The sequence below is a fragment of the Ixodes scapularis genome, unplaced genomic scaffold, assembly GCF_016920785.2.
Source record: "Ixodes scapularis isolate PalLabHiFi unplaced genomic scaffold, ASM1692078v2 PGA_scaffold10__122_contigs__length_95168666, whole genome shotgun sequence".
NCBI lineage: Eukaryota > Metazoa > Arthropoda > Arachnida > Ixodida > Ixodidae > Ixodes > Ixodes scapularis.
Genome location: NW_024609836.1, coordinates 46155938 through 46179756, shown reverse-complemented (window position 1 = coordinate 46179756; position 23819 = coordinate 46155938). Strand labels below are relative to the sequence as shown.

Sequence of the window (23819 nt, the reverse complement as noted above, 5' to 3'; positions counted from 1 at the left end):
ATTCGTGTGTGGTTGTGTGGTTCTAGCATTAGGGAGTTTAAGTAGGTGTCTCCCTCGACAGGCTGAGACAACCCAAAGCAAGAACCAAAAGAACAAAATTGAACGTCCTGATATCACGGCCAACTAAAACTGAAAGTAAGTAGACAAGGGCAGTTTTTGTTTATTTTTTACGTTGTTTGCGCGCGCCATAAGATTACAAAAGTCAAGACTTCGTCGAGCAAAAGTGGAACCTCTAGAAAAGTGCTGGAAAAGTGGCACTAAAAGCGCCCCCTCCCCGGACCAAATATCGAGCCAAATAGCGCATAGTCAGGCTCGTTTGGTCTTCTACGACATCTGACAGCAATGTTAAAAATAAAAGACCAAGAAGTAAGAACGCACCCACGAGCAGGCAGGCTGACGAAAGGGTGTTTTCAGTGTTACAAATATTTTGAGCTAGATGGCGGTACATATTACCCAAACGTGATCGCCCTGGGGGTATATAGTCTCTAGCCGTTCAATTGGTTTGACCATTTGCATTCCATTCATTCATAGCACCTTGGCACAAATATGGCGGATACCGTGGTTTGGGTGGACGCTGCAAGCGCTTTGATTTGAAAACGAGCCTTTCCAGATATTACAAGAAAACACCATGACAAGTACCGGTTGCCCAGTCAGCGGCGGGCATGCGGTATTTACCAACGATCCTGTTTTATTTCGCTCGTACGTGCAGAAGTTAGTGCGTGTCGAGACAGTGAACGGAAAGGTGTTCGCCGGTTACGTGAAGACTGTCGACCCTGTGTCGGAAAGGCAAGTACTCCCCTACGTTCTGACGCCGAATTGCGTTGTGTGTATGCTTAGACAGCGAGAGGTTAAATTAGAAATTTAGTCAGTCCAGTATTCCTGCTCGCTTGGAGTCTTTAACGTGCATCACACACGGTGATACTAGCGTGGCACTCAGTTTGTCGAACGACATTTCAAGGCCATGTCACAGTCACACTGAGGCAACACGACGGCAACAGCAACACAACACGTTGTCCAACAGTCGGGCAACTTGTTGCTCGCTTCCCGTGTTTTCCGACAAACCTGTCACATCCCGGCAACAGCAGGACGACAACGAAAATGTTGCCTCGGTATGACAGCTTTCGGCAACAAAAACAGCAGCAACTTGTGTTGGACAACGTGCCGGCCTGAAATTCGCTGGCTGAGCGAATTTCGGGCCGGCTATGGATATGGATATGGTGGCTTAACCCTTTGTATCGGGCGATCACAGTTTTAACAAAACTGGATCTAGCCAGAATGAAAAAAAAAACAAAAAAAAAACTAGGGGTGTCGCGAACCGGCCGCGGTTCGAGTTCGACCAGGTTCGACTTTTACAAACTTTTAGTGGAAATTTCGACGAACCTTCTATTGAGGTTCGACTCGTGTGCGCATGCGCGACAGGCTGGCCAGTTGGCTTCGGATTGGATGATAATGGCTAAGAGATGAATGAAGTGCAGCGCTGATTGGTTATTTCAGTTAATACAGCACAAAACAATTAAGTTATTAACTTCTTCAGTGATTAGAATTGGTTTCTTTAATTGCAACTGTTCATAAATTTAAAAATAACCCTTCTCATAAAAAAACATTTCTCCAAACTTCGACATGCTTCTATAAAGGTCTGGCCACACCGTCCACACAGTCGAACCGGTCGAATCTGGTTAAAAGTTCGAAGGTTCGTCGAACCGGTTTGACCCGGTCGAACCCCGAAAGTTCGACCAAAAAATCTGGTTCGACAAAAGTTCGCGACATCCCTAAAAAAAACCTAAATTTGATTGCCATTGCCCCCCACCCTCCTCACAGTTTTCCCCCACCAGAACTCCTCCAGTCTTCGCTTTGTGATTTCAACCACCCCGAGGCCGCCGACATCCCCCCGCTGACTGCGCTGGACACCACGACAACAGATCAGTGTTGCCAACTCGAAAATTTAAAACCCGCAGTCGGAATCCCGAAAACCGCTATAAACCGCCAAATCGAAAAACAGCGCAAAAATGACTTTTAAACAATTGTTTTGCTTTAATTCTTGCCCAAAGGTATAATAGCAGTATAGGTCATATCAATGTCATCTGAAAAGAAGCTTTCCTTTCATTATCTGTCACGCCACCTCACAGTTCACCCAGGTGATCTGAAGCCAAAATTGCCGAGTGAGCGCATTCGAACATGGCAAGGGACCCTTCAGCAGTGCGTGACTGGTCAGACTTCCGTTCATCTTGTAGAGTCATCTGCCTGCCAGATGAGAAAGGTGCAGCGGCCAAAACACGCTTCTTTGTTGCAGCGTGCGCAACGAAATCCACGTGCTTCGCAGGTAGTTCCGTTCTGCAATAACAGCACCTGGCTCCTCCTCCTCCCCCTCCTCCCCCCCCCCGGTATGCTATCACCAGGAACCTTCAGTAGCCAGTCTTTAAGTTTGGGGTCTTGTAGCCAGTCTTCTCTAAACTTTTCAGCAGGCTTCACCCGGCCCATTTCACGCAGTGACAAAAACATCAAAGGAACATTGGAACATTCACGCTGTTCAAACGTGCGCGCACAAAATAGGGAGGCATGTTCCAATATTTGACGCCTTAATGTTTTGATAACGTCCAGGCGTTACTCTTAATGACCAGAACATTACTGATAGTAAGCAAAGACGACTGTAGCTGATTAGGGATATGACAGATGCATAGTTGCCAGTAAATCGATAGAAAACTTCTATATCTCTAAAAAACCACCAAGATTACATAAAACCGGCTAAAAATCCCGCCACCCGCAAAACAATAATTTATCCCGCTAAACAGAACCAAAAACCGCTAAGTTTAGCGGGAAAACCGCTAAATTGGCAACACTGCAACAGATAGGTTCGATGACAGAGCTAGTTCCCTATCAATAACGTCTTACTTAAATGAAGGCATGAAAAAGACTGGTGTGCAGCTAAAATATTTTGTTGATTTTGCTGTGCAATTACGGAAAGTGATTGTCGAAATGGTCGCAGCTACTGTCGTGAATGTTCCGACTGGTGTTGAAATCTCACATTACTGCTAGTGAAATAAAATGGCGTGCCTACTCACTCGTTGATAAAGTGTAATAAAAATAATCTAGGAAAGCAAATAATAAAAAATTGAAGCATTAAAACAATCATTCTAATCATGATTGTTGATGCTTGGAACTTGGAAACAGCCGCTACTAGACACTTGATTTGTTTCGAAAATCTTAAGGATGTTTTGGGGAATGAAGCAATCACATAGCAGGCGGTAGGCAAATAGACAGCATTGAAAAATATTTATTCCACCGATTGTTATGAAGGCCAATCGTGTTGGTGTCCCAGTTTTTAAGCACTGCCAGTTCAGCTCAACACCACGCTACAAAAGATGCCTTGGGGTATGGCCGGTGCTAACTCAATTCTACAGTAGAAATAGGAATTGCATGAAAGAAAGAACCGAACAGAAACACTTCATACAGTAGCGTATATCTCGAACATATATCAGCAATCTCTCTTTTATCAGTTAGGGCCGCCTGCTTTGTCATCGGATGAAGCACATTTTCATAAAATAAAGGGGGGAAATACTCCTTGTGTCAAGTTTTCTAATCAAAGCCACTGGTTGATGACGTCCCGTGGCACTTTCCGGCCCTTTAAACGCACTAGCACTTTGTAGAGTCACATTTCCAGCGACTCCGCGCTGCACACAAATGATGGTAAACAATCAAGATGGCGAAGTGTTCCCCGTATTTTCCCCGCTGTCAGCACGGTGCGACAGGGTGGTCGGACAACAAACCGGGCAACACGGTTGCCAGGCGGCAGCAACATGTTGCCTGACTGTTGTTGTTGCCGCGATGTGACAGCGCCACCGGCGACATGATTTCCTCGTGTTGCCAGGTAGAGTTGTCCAACTGTTGCCTCAGTGTGACAGGGCCTTTAGCAAACGCCGACTTTTCATCGAAAGACACAGCGAATGGTCAGCCGACATGAGGCGGTGTTTTCGGGTAGGCCACTTGGGATAACATTTTTGTACTGAGCCCCCACAGACTGCCGCTGCGAAGCGGCATGAACGCAGCGCAGGGGGGTGGATTAACGCGCGCCCCCGTTAGTATCTAAAACATTGATTCGATCAAATGGCACTGTTCGCTAAAACGCCATTCGCTCACGTGATATGGACCACACAACTGTATGCCGGTACCATGCTCATCCAGATCGAGCCGGGCAGGGTTGAGATTCTGACGACGACGACGACGACACGGTACTCCCTTTTACACGGGAGCATGCCGAAATTGCAGAAGCACAGGTGAAAAAAATAAATAAATAAATAAATTGCCAATGACACGTGTTTGTGCTTCTCGCAGCTGTCATCACTAATCGCTAATCATGCAGAAATTACGAAATTATAATGACTAGTGGTATACTTACTAGACAAGTGACATAAAAGAGGGAATATTTTGAACCTTGGCTCAAAAAGCTTGCCAATCAAGCATATAAGTTAAACAGCATTTTTAGACACCCACAAACGCTCGATTGCGTTACAGCTGTCCGCAGTCTCTCTGGCCTCCTCTGGTATTGCTAGTTCCCTCACTGTGTTCTCTCCTCTTTGCAGTCTGTTCATTCAATTTAAACCAAAAAGTTTTGTTTTTAAGTGTTAAGTTCACTTTAATTCGTATTCTCATTCATTCCAAGAGTGCCAGGGAAAGTGATCCACGCTGAAAACGAACCAAGAACACAATTCAGAATCTCAAAGACTGCATGAGTAGGATTCCATGTTTCCTGAATTTATTTTTCATCAAATTCGGAGGGTGTTTTCCGGAGTCTATTTTAGTTTATTTTTGTTCGATTCCAAAATCTCCGAAATTCAAAGCTTAATTTCGCAGTGTTTCCTATGAAAAATAAATAAATAATATTTGGGTGCAAACGTATGCTATGCTCTGTTTCTCCTTCAGTCCGAGCGCAACGGACACTAGGAGCCATCCCAGCCAATCCAGTGTTGAGAGAGTGTCATGTGACCTTGAGCTGCCTGTGTTGCTCTGCCCAAACGGGCAGGTTACGTGATTTTCTACCGGCGCTGGATCGGCTGGGATAGTTTGTGGCATCCACTGTGCTCGGACTGAAGGTGGAACGGAGTATAGATAAAGAAAAATAAAACGCGCTTATATCAATTATTATTTTTTCAGCTGGATTTGGTGTTGGTGCCATTGCCGTTAGCAATACTAATTTGTCCCACAATGAAAGTTGCACACATGTGTGGCTTTGATAAATGTTACCTTAAAAATAAATTCCTGGAGGTAGTCGCTGGGAAGCACATATTCCTCCCATCCTATTCCGTGCTACCCCACGGCCGCACAAGGTGGAGTGGTAAGGGATATAATAGGGAAGTTTCAACTGCCCCTCTTCCCAATTTCATGCAATCACTACGGTCCATAGCTTTCACCGTTATAAAAACACAACCTCTCCCTCTTAAAACACAAATAGTATGGCCCAAACTGGAAACCTCTACAGAGGCTTTTGTCGTAACCCAAAAGTACAATGACATCTCGTCCTGAAACTTGACGAGATAAGCGATAAGAAACCTTATGTCAATGATTCGAAATTTGAAAGATAACTGTGGTGGCATTTTCCCGGGACCATTGACCCTGTGCGCTGATCAGACTTAATTGTAAAATGCCGCCTTTATTTAGGTTTCTCTCGGCACATCAAAATTTGAAGTTTATCGTAATTTACCAAAATTTTACCGGCAGGTGTTTTTTTTGGAGTTCTCCCGGGTTTATCCGAAAACACAGAACCCTATGCATGAGCCACGTTTTTAGCCCATGTGAGTGAATGCGCTTGAATTCAACCTCTCGTCATATGTCTAGGTGACTTACAGCCACAATGGCCACAATGCCACACAATCAGAAGAAACTTTGGATGTTCACGGGTATAGCTACTTTACACCATGGGCACAAGCTTACAGGCGATACTTTGCATGATGTGGGCATGCAGATTGTAGACTAAACTTGTTAAGCGTGTCCGTGGTTTATTATATTTTTTTCCTTTTTGTGCAAACAAGTATCTTTTGTTAAGGCTATACGACACATAAAAGGTTGCTCCAGATTCTGTGTCTTTAGTCCTATCGGGAAGCACTGGAACAATTCCAATCTCTATAGATTTTATGCCTCGTTCCTTCACCACATGCTTGAAATATTTCTGACGATGTCGCAAACACCCGTTTCTCGTAGATGGTGTGTAGTAGATTTGATCTCGTAAAAACTGCAAAACCTTCAGTCTAGTTATTTGCAGACCCGAAGTGTTCCAGAGCCTACAAGCTCCCTAGGCTGTGACGGACCCGAATTTTTGTACGAAGGAAAGTAATAAACTACAGTAGACTCTCGTTAATTCAAAATCTCTTAATTCAAACTTTCGGATAATTCAAACTAACGTGCAGGTCCCATCCTATGCGTCTCTATGGGAAGGAACGCCCGATAATTCAGACAAATTTCCAGCCCCCCTCGAGTTTGAATTAATGAGAGTCGACTGTATTATGATTATTATTATTATTATTACCCGATAGATCGCACCAGCGTGCCAGTGCATTGAAAGCAGTTACAAAAAGTTGCAACGCAGTCAATCACACTTAAACCTAAATGTGTTCGCCGGCCTTTACTCCCCGAGATGCTATGTTTTGCTGTGCCACATTATGTTATGCGCAGACAGGGAAAGGTCAGTGTGTGTATAAAATTGAGAAAGATACCCGTTGCTTTGACACTTCTTTACTATGCCTTCGCAGTGTTGTGCTCGTCCTCTTTGAAGACGCCAAGCCAAGGACAGTGAACGTCATCATGGGGCACGCCATCAAATCCATCACCGTTGTCGAAGACGCGACCGCGGAAGAGCGTCAGCAGATCGAGCAGCTGTTCGTTCCACCCCGCGAAAAACTGAGCCCCCAGCAGCTAAAGACGAGAAAGGAGAACCTTCGATCTTGGCTGCAGATCGGACGAGTGCCCGTGCAGGAATGCACCGAGGATCCCAACGTGCTCGTGATTTCGAATGCCGTCAGGCTCGTGCCACCGTATGGGGCCGACGACTGCTACTGCACCAACCCCATCGTGCTGGGAAAAGTGCGCGGACTCATCTGTTCCATGCCGGCCGACGTGCAGTCTTGGACTAGTCCTTACCAGCCAGTGAGCTAGACCGACATCGCTATATTTTGGTCACCCCCAGGCGGACGCTGCAGTGGTAGCTTGGCTCGTTGGACCAGTAACACGTTTATCTTTTGCCACATGATCACGCCCCTGCCCATTCCCGTGTGCGTAGAGCGGGGTCAGCTGATGAAAGGGAGGCGGTCAATTGGTCCAGCAAGTGCGTAGCTCCCACCGCACTGTCGGCTTGGGGGTGAGTGCAGTATAGGGCGTTTGCTAAACTCTAGATTTTTACCAGGTCGCTTTTAACGTGCAGTTGAAAAAGGGTGGAGCAGAAATGCAATCCTTCAGCTTATATGGGATGCCTTTTTTACATTTCTTACCTTGCAAGTTGAAATCTCGGGAAACAATGACAATGTGATGTATCTTACTAGGAGAGCTGACGGGCCATCTCCAAGTTATATGACTATCGAAGCACTTTGAAAACATGTTGGCAGTGTTGTATCAAAATTAGAAATAAAATTCAAAGAGCAGCTTAGGCAATACTGTTGGGACTTTAGGAAAATTGTGGTTTGCAATGTTTCAAATATTCTGTGTGACATGTTTTATTCAAGGAGTTGTAATTGAGAACTGTCAGAACACATGCTTGGTTTGCTCTCCTGCAGTGCTGGTTGGGTTGCTGTATCATAGTAAGGGAAAGAAACTCGAGTCAAAAATTGAAACATTCTTTTTAACAAGCAGCTGAAACAATAAAAAGTAAATCCTATTCTGCCTGCATTATATCATGTTGACAACGCGTTGTGACATGTTTGTATGATGCACCATCATTTTTGCCATTTAAAACTGGGAGCTAACATGTTTCGTACTATTGCCTTTAGAGTTATAGTGATAGTAGTCAATTTGCTAGACTATAAAGTAATGAATTGCAAGTAGCTAGGTCTCTCAAATAAACCATCTTCTAAATTACCCAACCAGAGCGAATGCTGGGGACGTAGGTTAGAGCACTGCACAGGCTCGGCTTACTTAAAAGTCTGGTCCGGGTAATGTGGTTTTTTGGTAGGCCTAAGTCGGGCCCGGGGTTATACCTGCAAACTCGGGGCAGCTGCCTGATCCAGGCCCGCCAACAAGTGTAAATAGTAGGTCTGGTTTCGGTGTGGAAATTCAGTGTGAAACTAGTTCATCTCCCCTTTGTTAATGCCGTTCAACTTGTCTAAGCGACGAAGAAAACACGAGCATAGTGTAGGTGCGTTTGATTTTCGTGTCGCAAGTTTGAAAGAATGTTGCTACGGACTCCAACCTGAGGCGAGAGTTCCGTTTACTTCACGAGCGCTCGTGTGTGTGCAATTTGCTTTACAGCGCTGGAACGTCTTTTGTGTTGGAGAGGGACGCCGTTACACGTAGCTTTACTACGCTGCATATATTTACGTAAAACATTGTCTGGGTGGCGAGAGAAATGAAACGCGATTATGTACACAGTTATAATTTATTTTGGGAGAAATTACGGCACTCTGTAGATCGATAGATTAATATATGGAAAGCATAGCACGACGATAAGGGCAATACGTCTCGGATGCATCGCAAGCCGACACATTTAGTTCTCGCCTTGCTCTCCAAGTGCAGCATGTCGGCCTCTACAATATTTTATGTTGTGTTTCTTGGGCATCGTACCACTCAACACAAGTCCAATATCGTGACCTTTTAATGCTCATATAGAGGAGTTGAGCACACTGCTATCACAACAGGTGGGTGCGCAACATGCAGCGACGGCCAATCTGGAGCCAAATCTGATGTTCCCAGCTTGCTTGGACGAAACTGGCCATAACTGTTCACATGTCTCATACTCACACAGCTAAGTCCTCGACCACATGCCGTAATTTGCTAGCCATGCCAATGGTCGTAACGTCATCATTGACACTGTGACATGGTGCCACAAAACGGCACATTAACAATGTGCACAAAGACACGTGAGCGTCTTCCAGGCAAGCGACGACCCGAGAAGAAACCTTCTCACCTAGAATCAAACCTACCAGAATGCAAACAGCTTTAAATAGTTTATACTTTTGTTAATGCCGTTGAACTTTGTCGTGGAGATAAAACAATCGAGGTCGGAGTTGTCGTTTATTTAGGTCCATAGGCTGAGGAATCCATCTGTACTACCTTTTGTTATATTTATTAGGCTAATATCCCTCTTTTGTGCCACAATTTGACTAGCCCTGTTAAATTTGTGTTATTCATAGCTCCGTCAGGTTCTGATATACAAGGAAAAAGCTGCGTATCAGCAATATACTTTCAACAGTGGTATAAAGTACATAAAATTATGTTGCACAATACTTTCATACTCTACGTGGCAAAGTTTAGACAACATAACACTGGATAAGGGCCGGGCCGCGCAACACAGAAATTGTTCAAGCTCGGACCAGGCCTGGGACTGGTTTCAAACAGCTGAGCCAGGCTCAGGAGGGTAAATTACCATGACGCCGGGCCTGGGCAAGGCCTGGGCTCAAGAAAGCGGCCCGCACGGTGCTCTAATGTAAATACATGCTCCTGCTTTACCTTCATAAAAGATTCAAATAAACAATCAAAATAAAGCATTGATGAATGTATGTGCCATATGCCATTTGCTTTATATTTTTAGCTTAGAGTTACTGCAGCAGATGCCAGCACGTAGAACTACAGTCGTGGCATGGAGCTCCTTGGTGCTCGAGAAATTTAGCAAAAGGCCTATTACTGCAAACAACTATATTCATGGGCTTAATATGTGGTGAACCTTTTAAAGTGCGACTGTAGACTTTTCCAAGTAAGCGTCACATATATTGCTAATATCCGGCGGCGCGCACGCGTATAAGAACTTTCGTCCGAACTCCGAGCGAGGCACCGAGCACCGAGGCCGCTCCCATGGATCATGTTACGCGGAGCTGGCTGTTACCGGGCGGAGTCTTCGCAGAGGAGACTCTCTCAGCGAACAACGCAGTATGCACCTCGCTGCGCCGTAACGCCTGTGTGGCGACAGAGGACCAGAACCTCAGCCTGTGTGGCGAAAGTGAACGTGAACTCAGCCTGTGTGGCCACCCCAATTCGCACCAAGTATTAAATCTCCCTTTTATTGTCTTTTTACCAATGTGAGTTAGTTTTCTTTTCGACCTTCCGATCCGGGCCAAGACAAAGGAAGATAACACGACATTGCGCAAGGAGATTTTGCAACCGAATATAAATCCGTCCATGGATTCTGGGTATTATTTGAAGTAGTTTACAGACAATCTTTTTTTTTTTTTGGCAATTGTGCCCGATTTGTGAAAATTAACTCTCCATAAAGCTTATGTTGCACTGCCATTTTGGGGTCGGGATAAATCTGACATTCATATTAATGTCTCTTGAAATTCTGAAAAAGCAATGATACTTTCCTGAACGCTCAACGAAATTTTGAAACAAGGACGGACAACTCTAGCTTTCCAGCTAGGCTCTTGGTCCAATCCAGTTGGGTCCCTACCAGTGGTTCAAATTGTCCTCAGGGAAGGATCCTCATAATGCAACAAGTTTCCTGACTAGAGGGTTGGTGAACCGAAATTTGGATTTCAGAAAACAATGAAGGAGTTCTAGGCAGGACGCTACAGTCCCTACAACACTACTCGTAAGGCCATATATCGAATGGACGGCCGTATTTTTGGGAAAAGAGGTCGAGATTGAACGAGGCCGACGAGGCGCGTGACGTCAACATATCTTGTTTCCTCCTCTCTTCGCTTCGCCCCCTCAAGGCGGCGAGGCGGAGAAGACGCAAGGCTGTTCCCTCTCCTTCTCGGAGAAACAAGACATTAGCATATCTATCCAATGTGCCTCCTTTTCTTGAGAAATACGGTCATCCGTCCAATATATCGTTATATGAGTGATGTCTTGATGTTTGTAGCACCCCGTTGCACGCTTTTGCCGCCGTGTTTCGTGGAATCCAGATTTCAGTTCAGCATTAAGATTGTGGTGTAACAAACTAAAAAATGTTGGTGCTTTACGCGCCAAGCCAACGAATGGCATCTGGCACACACCAGCGGATGTCAGAGGATTAATTTTGACCACTCGAGAATCGCTTCACATGCAACCGAGGCGTCCTCGGTCGAAATGGTGGTGTAGCAAACTGACTAGGTGATTTTGTAAATGTGCAACTGTATTTTTAACCTCGTTATACTTTGGCTCCGGTAACTGCAACTAACCCCCTTTAGCGCGCTGCCTTTAGACTAAGAACAGCTTGGATCACGATTATGCATAGCCTTTAGACTTAAAACAGCTTGACATTTACTGTGAAAATGCATGCTCACTGTTTAATACACAAATACTATAATGTATGCATCAACTCCCACGTCGTGTTCATGGTGTTGCTTTAATGCTGGGTTCAAAGATGATGATGGTCATTGCTTGTGCTCCTATACCGCCTACAGATCTATGCATAAAGAGTTGTGTGAAGGCATGTCCAAAGCAATTATTGTATCTTGTTTGTACAAACAAATGTGACCCATTCATAACTAAACAATTTTATAGATAACTTTCCACAGAGGTGCAACAAACAAAATGAGATGATACTGCATCATCCTGAAGTCCATAAAAAATGTGTTTTACATGTGTAATGTCCCTTGTAGCAGACCAGTTCATCGTGTCATTCAGACATCACGTTGACGCTTGTGCATTTCGCCAGCCGTGACGAAACGGAACGTATGAGAAACAAGCCACCAAACAATCTTCACATTCCTAAAACTGCAACTGCTAAATATGTTCTTCATGTATCTATACATATGCACAACTATCTGAATTGGACCAACAAACAAGCAATTCCGGTCGCTTGCCCCCATGCTTGAACACGTGAAACAGACGGGAAATGTGAATGCCGTCATATCAAAGAAGTCCAACATCTCACGAAAAGAAGAATGGTACGATGCAATCAACGTCGGCCGGCGTCGAGCCCCCCCCGCGAGGTCAATCGTCCCAAATAGCAGGTCAGTCCAGGGATGCAGATGAAGCATCGGAAACTGCGGGAACGATCACAACAGAGTGCTGTCCTCTTCTCTGCACGAACAGCGTGGAAAGTTGCAGCACGGCTGTAACCAGGGAAGCCAGAAGGTGTTGATGAAGTTGAACTGCTGCGGCAGCGAATCGAGAGACGCTTCGTGACCCCTGAGGGCGTCCTTGACGGCCGCCAGCACCTTGTGGACCCGCGGATCGGAACTCGCAGACAGCGGATTTCTCTCGGAAGGATCCGTGTCCAGGTGGAACACGAGTGGGGGATCGTGGTGGAGCACGTAGCTTCCGTAGCAGTGGCACACGTACGGGCACTGGCTCTCGTCCGAGCTGTGGAAGTGGACCTTCCAGACTCCGGAACCTGGAAGGAAAAGCTATGATTAGAGTATTGGCACTCCATTTTCTGATTTATTTGCGGGCAGCGCCATTTCAATGCTTAGTGCAGAGCGAGTGCAATTGGCAATCATTACAGTTCGGAAATGCGGTTCCCTGAGCTTTAGATATGATGCCAGGGGGGCGATATCGTCTTGCTTTGTCGCATACTGTTGTAACATTTCTGGAGGATGGAAAACAGTTTCCTTGTTATCACATAAAGCTTTAAATAAGTGGCAACAGAGATTTCAAGCACAAAGCTGGCCAAAGTGTTGCTACTTTGAGGCGTAGCTTATTCAATGGCTCTAGAGACTTGTAAAGGGAACTGTTGTTCAATTCCAAAAGCCGCAAATAGATCGTGAAATTATTTTACAGCTCTTTTTGAAATAGTAGTGATGGGCCAAACTTTTGCCGAATCTTGGGATTTAACAGAGCCCAACTTTAGACTAACTTTTCTAAAGATTCGACAAGGATTCGCCAAAAATACATTGTTACCAGACAGTTTATATTTTGTTTTTTCTGGCAAAAAGTTTTTTTTTTCTTCGCTTAAATGCAACACGTAATGCATATTGACACAGTTATTACTAAATAAAGTGATATTATGTAGCATTCTAGGGTGTTTACTGGCAATTTTACAGTGAATTCTTGCAGAAGTGGCGTGACAATGAGGTTGGGTAGTAGCAGGTGCAATCACGAATCATACTATGAGAGTTTCGGTTTTGAAGCCTCATCAGCACAAGCCTGCAAGTGTATGTACATTGTTAAAATAAAGGCAATAACACTGCGTTTTTACTTTCTCTGATAGCCACCATTTTGTGCGCGAAAATGGATGCAACGGTTGCTGAGCCTCCACCAGAATAGATAACATTATTATTGCAAATATGCATGTTTTTCGATTTGAGTCACTTGATGTCAGCTTTGCATGAAAGTGTGCGTCCCATATTCGTGATGTCTCACTTTTAGCCTTTAAAATGTTGGTTTTTGGTGTTAGGACACACAAACATTTAGGAAGATGGAAAGAGTTAGGAATGTCGGATGTGCAACTTTGAGCATGATAGTTCTGTTCACTTTTATGCAGATACATGATAACTGCAAAATAACCCTACCATAGAATACCCCACATCTGCACATTCAGCACTAAGTGCCTATTCCAAAATTTCTAAGATCTGAGAAAATATGCACAGCAGATTGATATGTAAAACTGATGACCGGACAAGCGCCCATCCCCCATTTTTTCGATATTATCTCTAAATTTTGAGTGGGCACTTGTTCGGTATTTTATGGCAATTAAAACAGCAATATTATTCTGTTTTGGCACGAACTACTTGTGATCCGAAAATAGGACTGATATAATCGTGAGGAGTGCTTTAAAGTAATTGTCAGTCAATGTTTTAACTACCTCTTTGCATCGCTGGAAAGGCCAAATGAAAATCACGCTATCCAGAATGTACCGCATCATTTGTTACCTGCTCAGTGGGCTGCGTAAACTACTGGTCGACCTATTGTTCTTGAGGCAGAAATTATTGAAGAGAATGACACTCACAAAGGCTCTTGAACGCACAGTTACCATGTTGCCTACTCAACACACCTCTCCATAACCGCTCGTTGTACTACACTGTATGATGGTTACCGCACGACAGCAAGGCGTCCGTTTGCAATCCATGGCCCCGTCCAACTGCCCTGTCCCGTTCTCGCACGTGCGCAGATATCTGCTGAATTTTAGCCGAATTTTTGGCGAATTTTGTTGAACCAGGCGTTTGGCAGATTCGGTCCATCACTAGTAAATAGTGAGCCAATGATAGAACCCAGCACAAGAATCCTAGCTCATTTAGGTGCATTAGAAAGCAACTTTACTGCATTTTTACGAGTTTTGGGTTATGATCTGATTAGTCAAAGTCGGCGACCCTGAATCACGAGATATAATTTGTTTTTCGGTAGTAGTGTATATATAATTTTGCAGATATCACATATCCAAGTTTCGTTCCGGCAGCATGACAGAACCGAAACTACCGGCTGGAGCACCTTGGCAACACTAATAATCAGCTGCGCGTCGACGGCATGACGTAGATCTCGTCTCACGCATCTGAGCCGACGCACCGACACAGCCCGCTCAGTCGCAAGTAAAGCTTCAAAACGGAAGGTAAATTGCACATGTTATTTTTTACCACTGCACTTTCTAAATATGCACCAAATGTAGTAAGTGTTAATGTGTATTTATAAATTTGCCGGCCGAAAAGCAAATCAGACTGCTATAAATAATATGATGCAGTCAGTGCCGGCGCAGCGTGACTGTATTAGTTTCTTGCTCACAGACCAAGAGAAAAAAAAATAATAATGGAAGACAGATGGACAGTTGGTATCGACAAGCGGTCTAAGGTGTTAAAGCTAAGGTGCCTTTATGTGTATGCTAGTCAGAGCTGCTGCGACCTGCAATTAAGCAGCGACTGTTTGATGTCATCTGTGTTTCTCATACTTCAAGACCTCTCGGAAGCTGTTTCGGACTTATGTATACTACACTCAAGTTATAGACGATTGCAAGTATGCTGTCCCGACTGGTGCCCCATGCGCGTGAAGGCAAATTTGCCAGACATGTGATTGCACATGCTTGCCACCATGAGCGGAGCCTGGGTGCCCTGCTTGCGAACGTGTATAACGCGGTCGGCTCGAATGTGATGCACCGTTCATCCTTGTTCCCAGCTCCAGCAGAAAGAAAACTATATAGACCACGACCAAAAAAACATGATGATAATAGCCGACGTATTCAGACGATAGTGCAGCGCACAACACAATTTTTTTTGCTTGTCACTCATGATCTCTGGTTATAACACTTCTGATTTCGTGATGGAAGCTTACGTGAACGGAGGAACGCAGTGTACCACTTACCGTGTTCAGCATGCTATTAAAAATGAAGATTATAGTCGTTTTAATTTTCCCGTATGATTGCCATCATGTAACCGGACAAGTGTGGCCACGTATTCTCTAGATTGCTTTCATTTTTCTGTTTTAGTTAAGAGTCAAGGCCTGTCCGATGCTGTGTTTTTTCTTCCTCGTAACTACCAACTCACCCAGTTCTCAACTCGCTGTAAGCAGTGGCGTACCAACTTGTTTTTGAGTGGGGGGGGGGCAAACCAACCCCCCCCCTTGCCGGGTCGTATATTTTCATAGTGACGGGCCGAACTTTCGCCAAATAAAAAGTTTGGCGCCAAATCTTGGGATTCGGCGGAGCCGAACTTTTCTAAAGATTCGGCAAGGATTCGGCAAAAATACACTGTTACCAGACTTAACGCTGACATTTAGTTTTTTTCTCACGAAAAAAGGTTTATGCTTTCTTTACTTAACTTAAATACAATGTGTAGTGTTTGCTGACACAGTTATTACTAAATAAGGTGATATTCTGCAAGACAATTGTATCGGTGTGTTTACATTGTTAAAATAAAGGCAATCACTGCATTGTTACTTTCTCTGGAAGTCGCCGTTTCGTGCGCGAAAACGAATGCAACGGTTGCTGAGACTTCCCCAGAAGAGATACTAATTATATTACCGTAAATATGCATGTTTTCCGATTTGAGTCACTTGACATCAGCTTTGCATGAAAATGCGTTCGATATTTGCAACGTGCCGTTTGTAACCTTTAAAATTCCGGTTTCTAATGTTAGGACACACACAGACGTTTAGAAAAATGGGGAGAGTTAGGAATGTCGGATGTGCAACGTCGAACATGATAGTTCTGTGTTTAGTTTTATGCAGATACATGAAAATCGCAAAATTACGTGAACTAAAAAGCAATATTATTCTGGTTTGGCACAAACTACTTGTGAGCCGAAAATAGGATTGTTATAATAATAATAATATTAATAATGATTTTATTTGCACATACTGGCGGGGCTAGGCAGATAGGTGAAAACCCTTACGCAGAGTGCCTGCCAGCCCGCCACCAGATGTGAAAAAACACAACCGATATATAAATGCACAGAATATACACACTACGGAAAGTGCGTAAAAAGGAAAGAAAAGAAGGGGGAAAATATGTATCACAATATGACGAGGATGCCAGCTGCATCCTATACATGCTGGCAAGCTCTCGTGACTCTGCCCCGTTTGACGGCATGCGGCTGCGAACACTGAGCGAAATTGTCAGTTGTCAGTCAATGCTTTAACTACCTCATTGCATCAATGGAAAGGTCAAATGAAAATCACGTTATCCAGAATGCACCGCATCATTTGTCACTTGCGCAGTGGACTGCGTAAATTACTGGTCGATCATCTGTTCTTGAGGCAGAAAATATTAAAGAGAACCATACTCGCAAAAGCTTACAAACGCAGTTACCGTGTCGCCTACTCCACACCTCGCCGTAACCGCTGGTTGTACTAAACTATACGATGGTAACCGCGCGACTGTGCGGCCTCCATTTGCGATCCATGGCTGTCGCGTCTGCGCGTGCGCAAACATTTGACAAATTTTTGCCGAATCTTTGCCAAACTTTTTTTGTACATTTCGGCATGTGCCGAACTTCGCCGAATCTGAAGTTCGACAGATTCAGTCTATCACTAATTTTTGCTGCGCAGGTGATAGACATCCTAGCAACAACGCTCACGCCGTTGCTAGGGTGTCTGCACGAAGCAATTCAAAATAGATCCGTTCGATTCATACTTACTAATTATCACCGCACTGCCAGCGTAACATCCGTGAAATCAAGTTTGAACCTACCTAATCTTGCATCGCATAGAGAAGTCTTCCGTTTGTGTCTGTTTCACAAAATCTACTACCACAATCATACTTTCCGTGACAAGCTATTAGCATCTCCTTTTTACATATCACTACGTCTCGATCACCGACACGAGATGGTCATACCTTCATGCAACACTACTACTTTTCACAATTCATTCCTACCCCAAACCACAGTGTTGTGGAACCACCTTCCAGCGTCTGTGGTATCAATATCTGACAGCATTGCTTTCATAAATTGCCTTAACAATGTTCACATTTCAGCATTTCACTAATATGTACATATTGTTTTTCATTCATAGGTTGTTATTTATTGTATGTTGTTGAATTCCAGTGATGTAACCTGCTCCCCTTCGGGCCCTGAGGGTACTTTTAAATAAATAAATAAATAAATAAATAAATCACACATTTAGAGATTTGCGCATTGGCGACATTCGAAAGCTATATTTCAGTCGAAGCAGACTTACCGTCACGGGGAATGTAACGCACGGCGTGGACGTTGGTGCCACAGTAATGGAAGAGGAACTCATGGGGGCTGGATTGGGTGTCGTTGCGGAGCAGTGGCAGCAGGCTGGTTCCATCGATGGTCCGGTCCTTGGGCGGCTCCAGTCCGGCGAGGTGCAGCACGGTGGGCAGCATGTCCATCTGACTCGTCGCCGCATCCACCCTGAGTCCCGCTGGGATGCGTCCCGGCCAAGAGACGACGGTGGGCACTCGAATCCCGCCTTCCCAACCACCCATCGTTTTTCCACCTGCAGTGAAAAAATGGGCCACGTGTTTTACAGCGTGTATGCTAATGCTTCGAACTCGCTTAAGACGGTCCGCAAAAGTTGGTTTTTCGATGTGTCGCGTTGCGATTTGCTACAGAAGTGTGGCTAGGTGCTGGAAGTTGGGGTGAAAATATCGACGGGCAAACTTGGATCATTCAAAAGAAAAAAAATCCTGTTCTGGGCGGCCTATGGAGGTGCCTCGCAAACGGTGCCATAACAGTGCCTGCAGCCTTGTGTGTGCAGCCAACATATGGTACAACGTCAGACACGAGAGGAACTGGAGCCTAGGTCGACCATCTCCGTAAAAAAAATGGGTGTCCTGAGAGATTTAAATATGTGCTTTTGTATTTGGTTTATTTTTTTTATAATTATCTCACTTCGAAAATTGTGTTTTAGAAAGAGCACTACACTGAAGGAAGAGGAGTCAAAAGCTTTCGGAAGATTGCCAGCTAAGCTCAGCATTGGCACGCCCTAGGTCCATGGATGACACGCCACCAACCTCCGTCAACGGCATTTCGCAGACAGCATGCACCGTCTGCGAAACGCCGCCGTAAGCCGCCCAATACAGGTTTGTTTTTTTTCCCTTCTGAACAAGGCAAGTTCATCCGTCGATATATTCACAGCCTGTTTTCACAACATCTTGTTTTAGACATGAAGCTGTGAATGCAGCGATTGTTTATGTGGTGTCAAATAAACATCAATAATACCGATTGTAACATCTTTGTGCTTGGATAAGTCAGCTCTGCCACAGCTTTGTGCCAAATCAAAAAGGTGAAGGAGTAGATACAGCTGTTTATTCGTGACTAAGCTAACATTTCAAAGCATTTGAAAGCCAAAAACACGAACATCCAAAACAAGGTAGAATGAAAGATCTGCTGCCGAAACCAGCATGACAATCCCCAAAAACTTTGACCACAAATGAAAGTTGAGTTTGTGCACTATACTTTAGAAATGCATAAGCTCGTGCTCTCAGCCTCCTAAAGACTGTACACCCATGGACGAATAAAATGTTAAAAAGGCCAGGAAAACTTGTACAAACCTCTGTAAACCCCGTTGTACCCTCCCTCTCGCTGTCCGTCCAACCCGACCTCCTGGACATGACCGCCGTTGTCCGACGTGAAGTAGACGAACGAGCTCTCCGTCTGCCCCGTCTCCTCGAGCACCTCGAGGATATGTCCGACACCCCAGTCCAGTTCCTCCACGTTGTCCCCGTAACGGCCGTGGTTGCTCGACCCCACAAATGCAGGGTGAGTGAATAATGCGGTGTGCACGTGCACAAACGAGACGAAGAGCAGGAACGGCTTGCGGTCCGCCACCGCAGAGCGCACAAAGCCCTCCGCCTCTTGCACGATCCGCTGCGTGAGTCCCGGCAGCCGCAAGGGCTGTTCGACGACATCCAAGTTCCTCATCAGGACGCCATCGAGGGTGGGGATGCTCTTGACGAAGAGCACCACCAGGCCAGGATTCACAAAGAAGAGGGTGAAGACAAAGGAGGCGAGGACGACTCTTCCACGGCGGAGGAGGAGGTAGGAGAGGGATGCGCTGATCGCCATGAGGGTGTAGCAGGCGTGGAGGCAGTGGGGGTAGTATGTGGTAACCACGCTGTCGCCGCTGTCTCCAAAGTCCTTGAGGTTTGTGAGCGGGAGTCCGTAGAAGTGGTCGAAGCCATGGTTGAGCGGGTGGTGGCACGGGTCGCCCATGGAAGAACAGTACAGGCCGAGGTGCCACTTCCCTGCGGGAAATGTCGCTAGGCTTCAGAACACTGAAATAGCTTTGATTGCGACGTCCAATAGCTGGAACTCAAGGCTGGGAAGATTACGGCTTAACTGTACAAAAATGGGATATGTCCCTTTTATACGATCATAAGTTAGCTAACGCAAATTTTGTCAAGGAGTAGAGCCTTCTATAATGCTCTGTGGGCCATGATTAGCACAGGATGTATCTCCAGATATTAGAATAGACACCTGTGTCAGCATGTCTCACAAAACTTTTGGGTTTGACATGGCATAACTGCATGTTGATTGGTCTGCAGCTGTTTTGATCTACTCCTGTAATCACTTGACGGCAGTAAATGTGTGTTGTAGCATTTTAAAATTTCAAATTGGCAGTTCAAGGGTATTAGTGGTGTCATGCAAGGGTGAAGATTGAAGCCACCCCCAAAAAGCTGCGTGCAAACTGCACAATACTGTTAGCATAAACCAGTGATTGCCAGTTTTTCTCGTTTTTCTCCGAGAATCGGAGGGCTGTCACCAAAAATAGTTTTGTGGTAAAAAGTGATAATTCGGGGCACTGGCCTCAGTTGTAAAATTTTATGCTCGCCAATACTCTTTAAAAAAAAGCGCGAAAGCGCCAATGTCATGTTCACGCTAACAGCATCATGCAGCGTAGCAAGAAGTCAAGGGAAAGGGCCAGCGCTTCACTATGATGTTTTCCACATGCACATGGGTGTTCAACAAGTAAGAGTGAGCAAGGTGTTTTATAGGCTGTCCTTACCTGTGAAGAAGCTGCAATAAGAACAGATCTCATAGTTGATGCAGTGTAGAGGTCAGCCGCTACGTGGCTATTCTCATTTTATAGGTCTGAAGCGCTCTATAACAGATAAAACAATTATAGCAAATAAATGTCTTACCAAAGAAACCCGTCGCATATCCTTGTTCCTGAAGAATTTTGGCAAATGTTGTTTCATTTGGAGGTAAGCCGCCGCTAGATGCAAGTATGATGAACACCTTGTTTTTGAAATGAGATTCCATTCCTGAAATGCAAGAAACCACAGAATGTAATGAACTACCAGACATGTATATAACGCATTACAAGTAACAAGTTACTTCTACCTAGTTACTGTTTTCGGTAATGAGTAACACATTCAGCTACTTTTATAAAAAAAGGAACGAGTAACATATTTAATTAATTTTAAGGCCAAGTAACGAGTAACGGCATCTCAATACTTTTGAGGAGTAACGTGCACAACACCGTTTAAACGGCCTCGTTTTTATTCTTGCCCGAGTATGCGTCTATTGCGACAAGGGAAGCTGGGCAACCCGAGAAACAACTAAAGAGTATGAGAGTACAGCAATATTTATGCCGAACACGTCAGTCAAACAGTTCGACTGGTGCATCCAGTGATAAACGTTGCTGTACTGCTGAGAATGTCCTTCACCCAGCGAACAGATAACGATCGTTGGATGAACCTCCTAGAACCGGGTACGGACCGAATGTAAACCCGGAGGCCGTGAACACGGGAAGGCACAGAACCCATTACCCGCTGTCTTCAAAGAAGGGACAGCTCCTGAAGATTCACCAGTTCTTCGAGAAGCACAACACTGCCGTTCCTTCGAGCGCGTTACTAGAACGACTCTTCAGCGCCGCCCGAGATGTATTTTCAAGGAAGCGGGGAAACATAACTGATGAAAAATTGGAGAAGCAGCTACTGCTTAAGTGCAACGACTAAAAAGAAAACAATAAGCCATGAAACAAAAACAGTTGTGTATTCGGTCGTGAAAGTAACGTGAAAAGTAACTCGTTACTTTTGAGGTAACTCACGCATTCCTTTTGAGAATCGGTTACGAGTAACATATTTAGTTACTTTTTGAGCAAGTAACGAGTAGGGGTATTTAGTTACTTTTGGCGGATAATGTGTACATGTCTGTGAACTACCAAGACAACATTCAATTTGCATTTATAGATCGACTTTACTGCCCATCTTCTAGTGGTGCTGCTTGATGTGCAATATAATATACTGATCTGAACAGGGGCGGATGACCCCCCCTCCAGGAAATTCCTGCATCCGCCCCTGGATCTGAAAGAGTGGCACAAATTAAAGCCAGTTTCACTATGCACCTGTCTTGCTAAGATACTGCCTGAACTGTAGTTCAGTTTACATAAATTACTTTTTTTTTTTTTTGCTGGTTATGCTTGAACTATGGTTCAGTTTAAATATTACATTTCAGTTCTTTTTTTCAAAGTTCGAGCATTTTTTTAGTTGTGTGAGTGAGCCGTTTGCGGCTGGCCATAAAGCGACAAGCGCAATCAGTCTATTCCCCTACCTGACCGCACGGGGTACCTTCCAGTGAGCAGAGCAGCCCTGCTTGGCGTGCACACCGCCGCTGCAGTGATGTGTTGGGTCAACATCGCACCACTTTTCGCCAACTTGTCAATGTTCGGCGTGGAGATGGTGTCGTTGCCGAAGACGCCGACATCGCCGATCCCCAAGTCGTCTGCTAAAAGGACCACGATGTTCGGACGCGGAGTCGCCAAGCAGTGCGTTGCAGCGATCAGCAACAGCCAAGAACGGGACGCAGTTGTCACAGATGTCATCATTCAGCCTACTGTATAATCGAAATCATTATAATCAATGAGCGGTTGTAGTTTTCTTGTTAGTATTCCAATCTGTTTAGGACGCGGAGAGGCGTGAGAATTCAGCTTCTAGCAATTGATGTGATCGAACGAGGTTCCTTTTCTTGCCTTTCTAACCTGCACCTGTCCAGAAATGCGTTTTCTTCCCTTTCTAACTTGCACCTGTCGAGAAAAGGCTATCATTAACCGTACACCGCACGTAATACAGTAAGTACCTTGTCAAAATGAATCCCAAAAGGTTGGTTCGGCTGGCTGTGTCGAGAGGATATGACACGGGCAAACGTTGGTGAGAAAGGCTGACATTGTTTTAACACTTATCGCAGGAATACTCGAACTAATTCCGTTATCTTTCTGCTTTCCCAACACGATGTTCCAGAGCTATCACTCCCCAATGATGATTCGCGACCGAACCCACCGACCATTGCGGGATATTTTCGTCACATGGAGAAAAATCCGGTTAAATGGTGTTTTCCACTTCAACCAGGTGGCGACACCAGTCTGTCGCAAATTCGTTTTCAGAAGCGCCGCGCGGGTAGTTTAAAAATGACCTGAGTCGTTTTTTACGATGTAGCTTCTCATCGCCTATGTGGTGCACTGCGAAGTTCTACAGAACATACGCGTGACTAGAAATTGAAAGCAAAACAGTGAGTTGAGTTACATGGAGATCGGGAGAAAAACTCATGCGCAGACTACAGTTGTTAGTCTGCGCCCATTCTTGTACATTGTGTTTCTCCTCACTTCCGTGTAACTCATTGTTTTCCCTTCAATTTCTGGCCACGCGTATGTTCTCTAGAGCTTCGCAGCGCAGCAGATTTAGGTATGTACAACCAACTAGTACAAACCCAAATCCAAACTTTATCGATCGAACTCCCTTTGTATAAATCGCAGAGCCGCTTTGGCTCAAAGAGTTGGGAATGTACGTTTTTAGCATCATACGATAGGACGATACAAACGATTTTCGACATATAAGTTCGCAAATACAATTTGTTGTCAATGAAAATAAACTTTAAAAAAGAAGGGGGGGGGGGGGGCGAGGACAAGGCAAAAATGTTTCGTACTGTGTTCGCCTCTTTCTTTCTGTCTTTTTTTTTTTTTTTTATGAGTGTAACATTACCCGTATGCTCCACTCCATATATACAACGCTTCGTATAGCGTTGTATATATTTATAGAGTTTTTTTCTTTTTTTTTTTTTTTTTTTAGCTGCACTAAATTTAAGAAAAAGAAAAAGAACGTGAGATAGAGTAATTTGAGTCCCGGGGAAGCGTTAGTGGCCATGGAGGCCTCTAGAAAAAAGATGAAATCAGGTCATTAGTTAGCTAATTAACTAAAATCTTTTAACAAACTTTTTTTAATTTTTCACTTGAGGGCACATATTGTATTTAGAGGATTGGAGCTCGACCACAGTATGGTCTAGCCGTGTCGTCAAATTCGGATAAAAAAAATTCCTAGTAGGCGCTACGGGGTCGAGAAATGTCACTTTGGTAAATGGCGTCAAACCGAAACTAAA

At 44.7% G+C, this 23819-nt stretch overlaps 2 protein-coding genes across 5 annotated transcripts; one reads left to right on the top strand and one right to left on the bottom strand.

Annotated features, from left to right (window-relative positions):
• Positions 1-545: 545 nt before the first annotated feature.
• LOC120838749 (gem-associated protein 6) lies at positions 546-9814 on the top strand. The gene is made up of 2 exons (XM_040208798.3): positions 546-786; positions 6741-9814. Exons 1-2 carry the CDS (start codon positions 629-631, stop codon positions 7141-7143), a joined length of 561 nt encoding a protein of 186 aa, XP_040064732.1. The 5' UTR covers positions 546-628; the 3' UTR covers positions 7144-9814.
• Positions 9815-11593: 1779 nt separating this feature from the next.
• Positions 11594-22754, bottom strand: LOC120838748 (steryl-sulfatase). Of its 4 annotated transcripts, none has more exons than XM_042288174.1 (6): positions 22420-22754; positions 22002-22283; positions 20588-20710; positions 18998-19690; positions 17656-17940; positions 11594-12451 (listed from the first exon to the last, which is right to left on the bottom strand). In XM_042288174.1, exons 2-6 carry the CDS (start codon positions 22273-22275, stop codon positions 12114-12116), a joined length of 1713 nt encoding a protein of 570 aa, XP_042144108.1. In that variant the 5' UTR covers positions 22276-22283; positions 22420-22754; the 3' UTR covers positions 11594-12113. The 4 variants fall into 4 exon arrangements, with proteins under 4 accessions (XP_042144108.1, XP_040356357.1, XP_040064728.1 ...); XM_040500423.2 differs by having other exon boundaries at positions 22527-22723; XM_040208794.2 differs by having other exon boundaries at positions 22002-22175; positions 22527-22723.
• Positions 22755-23819: the final 1065 nt, after the last annotated feature.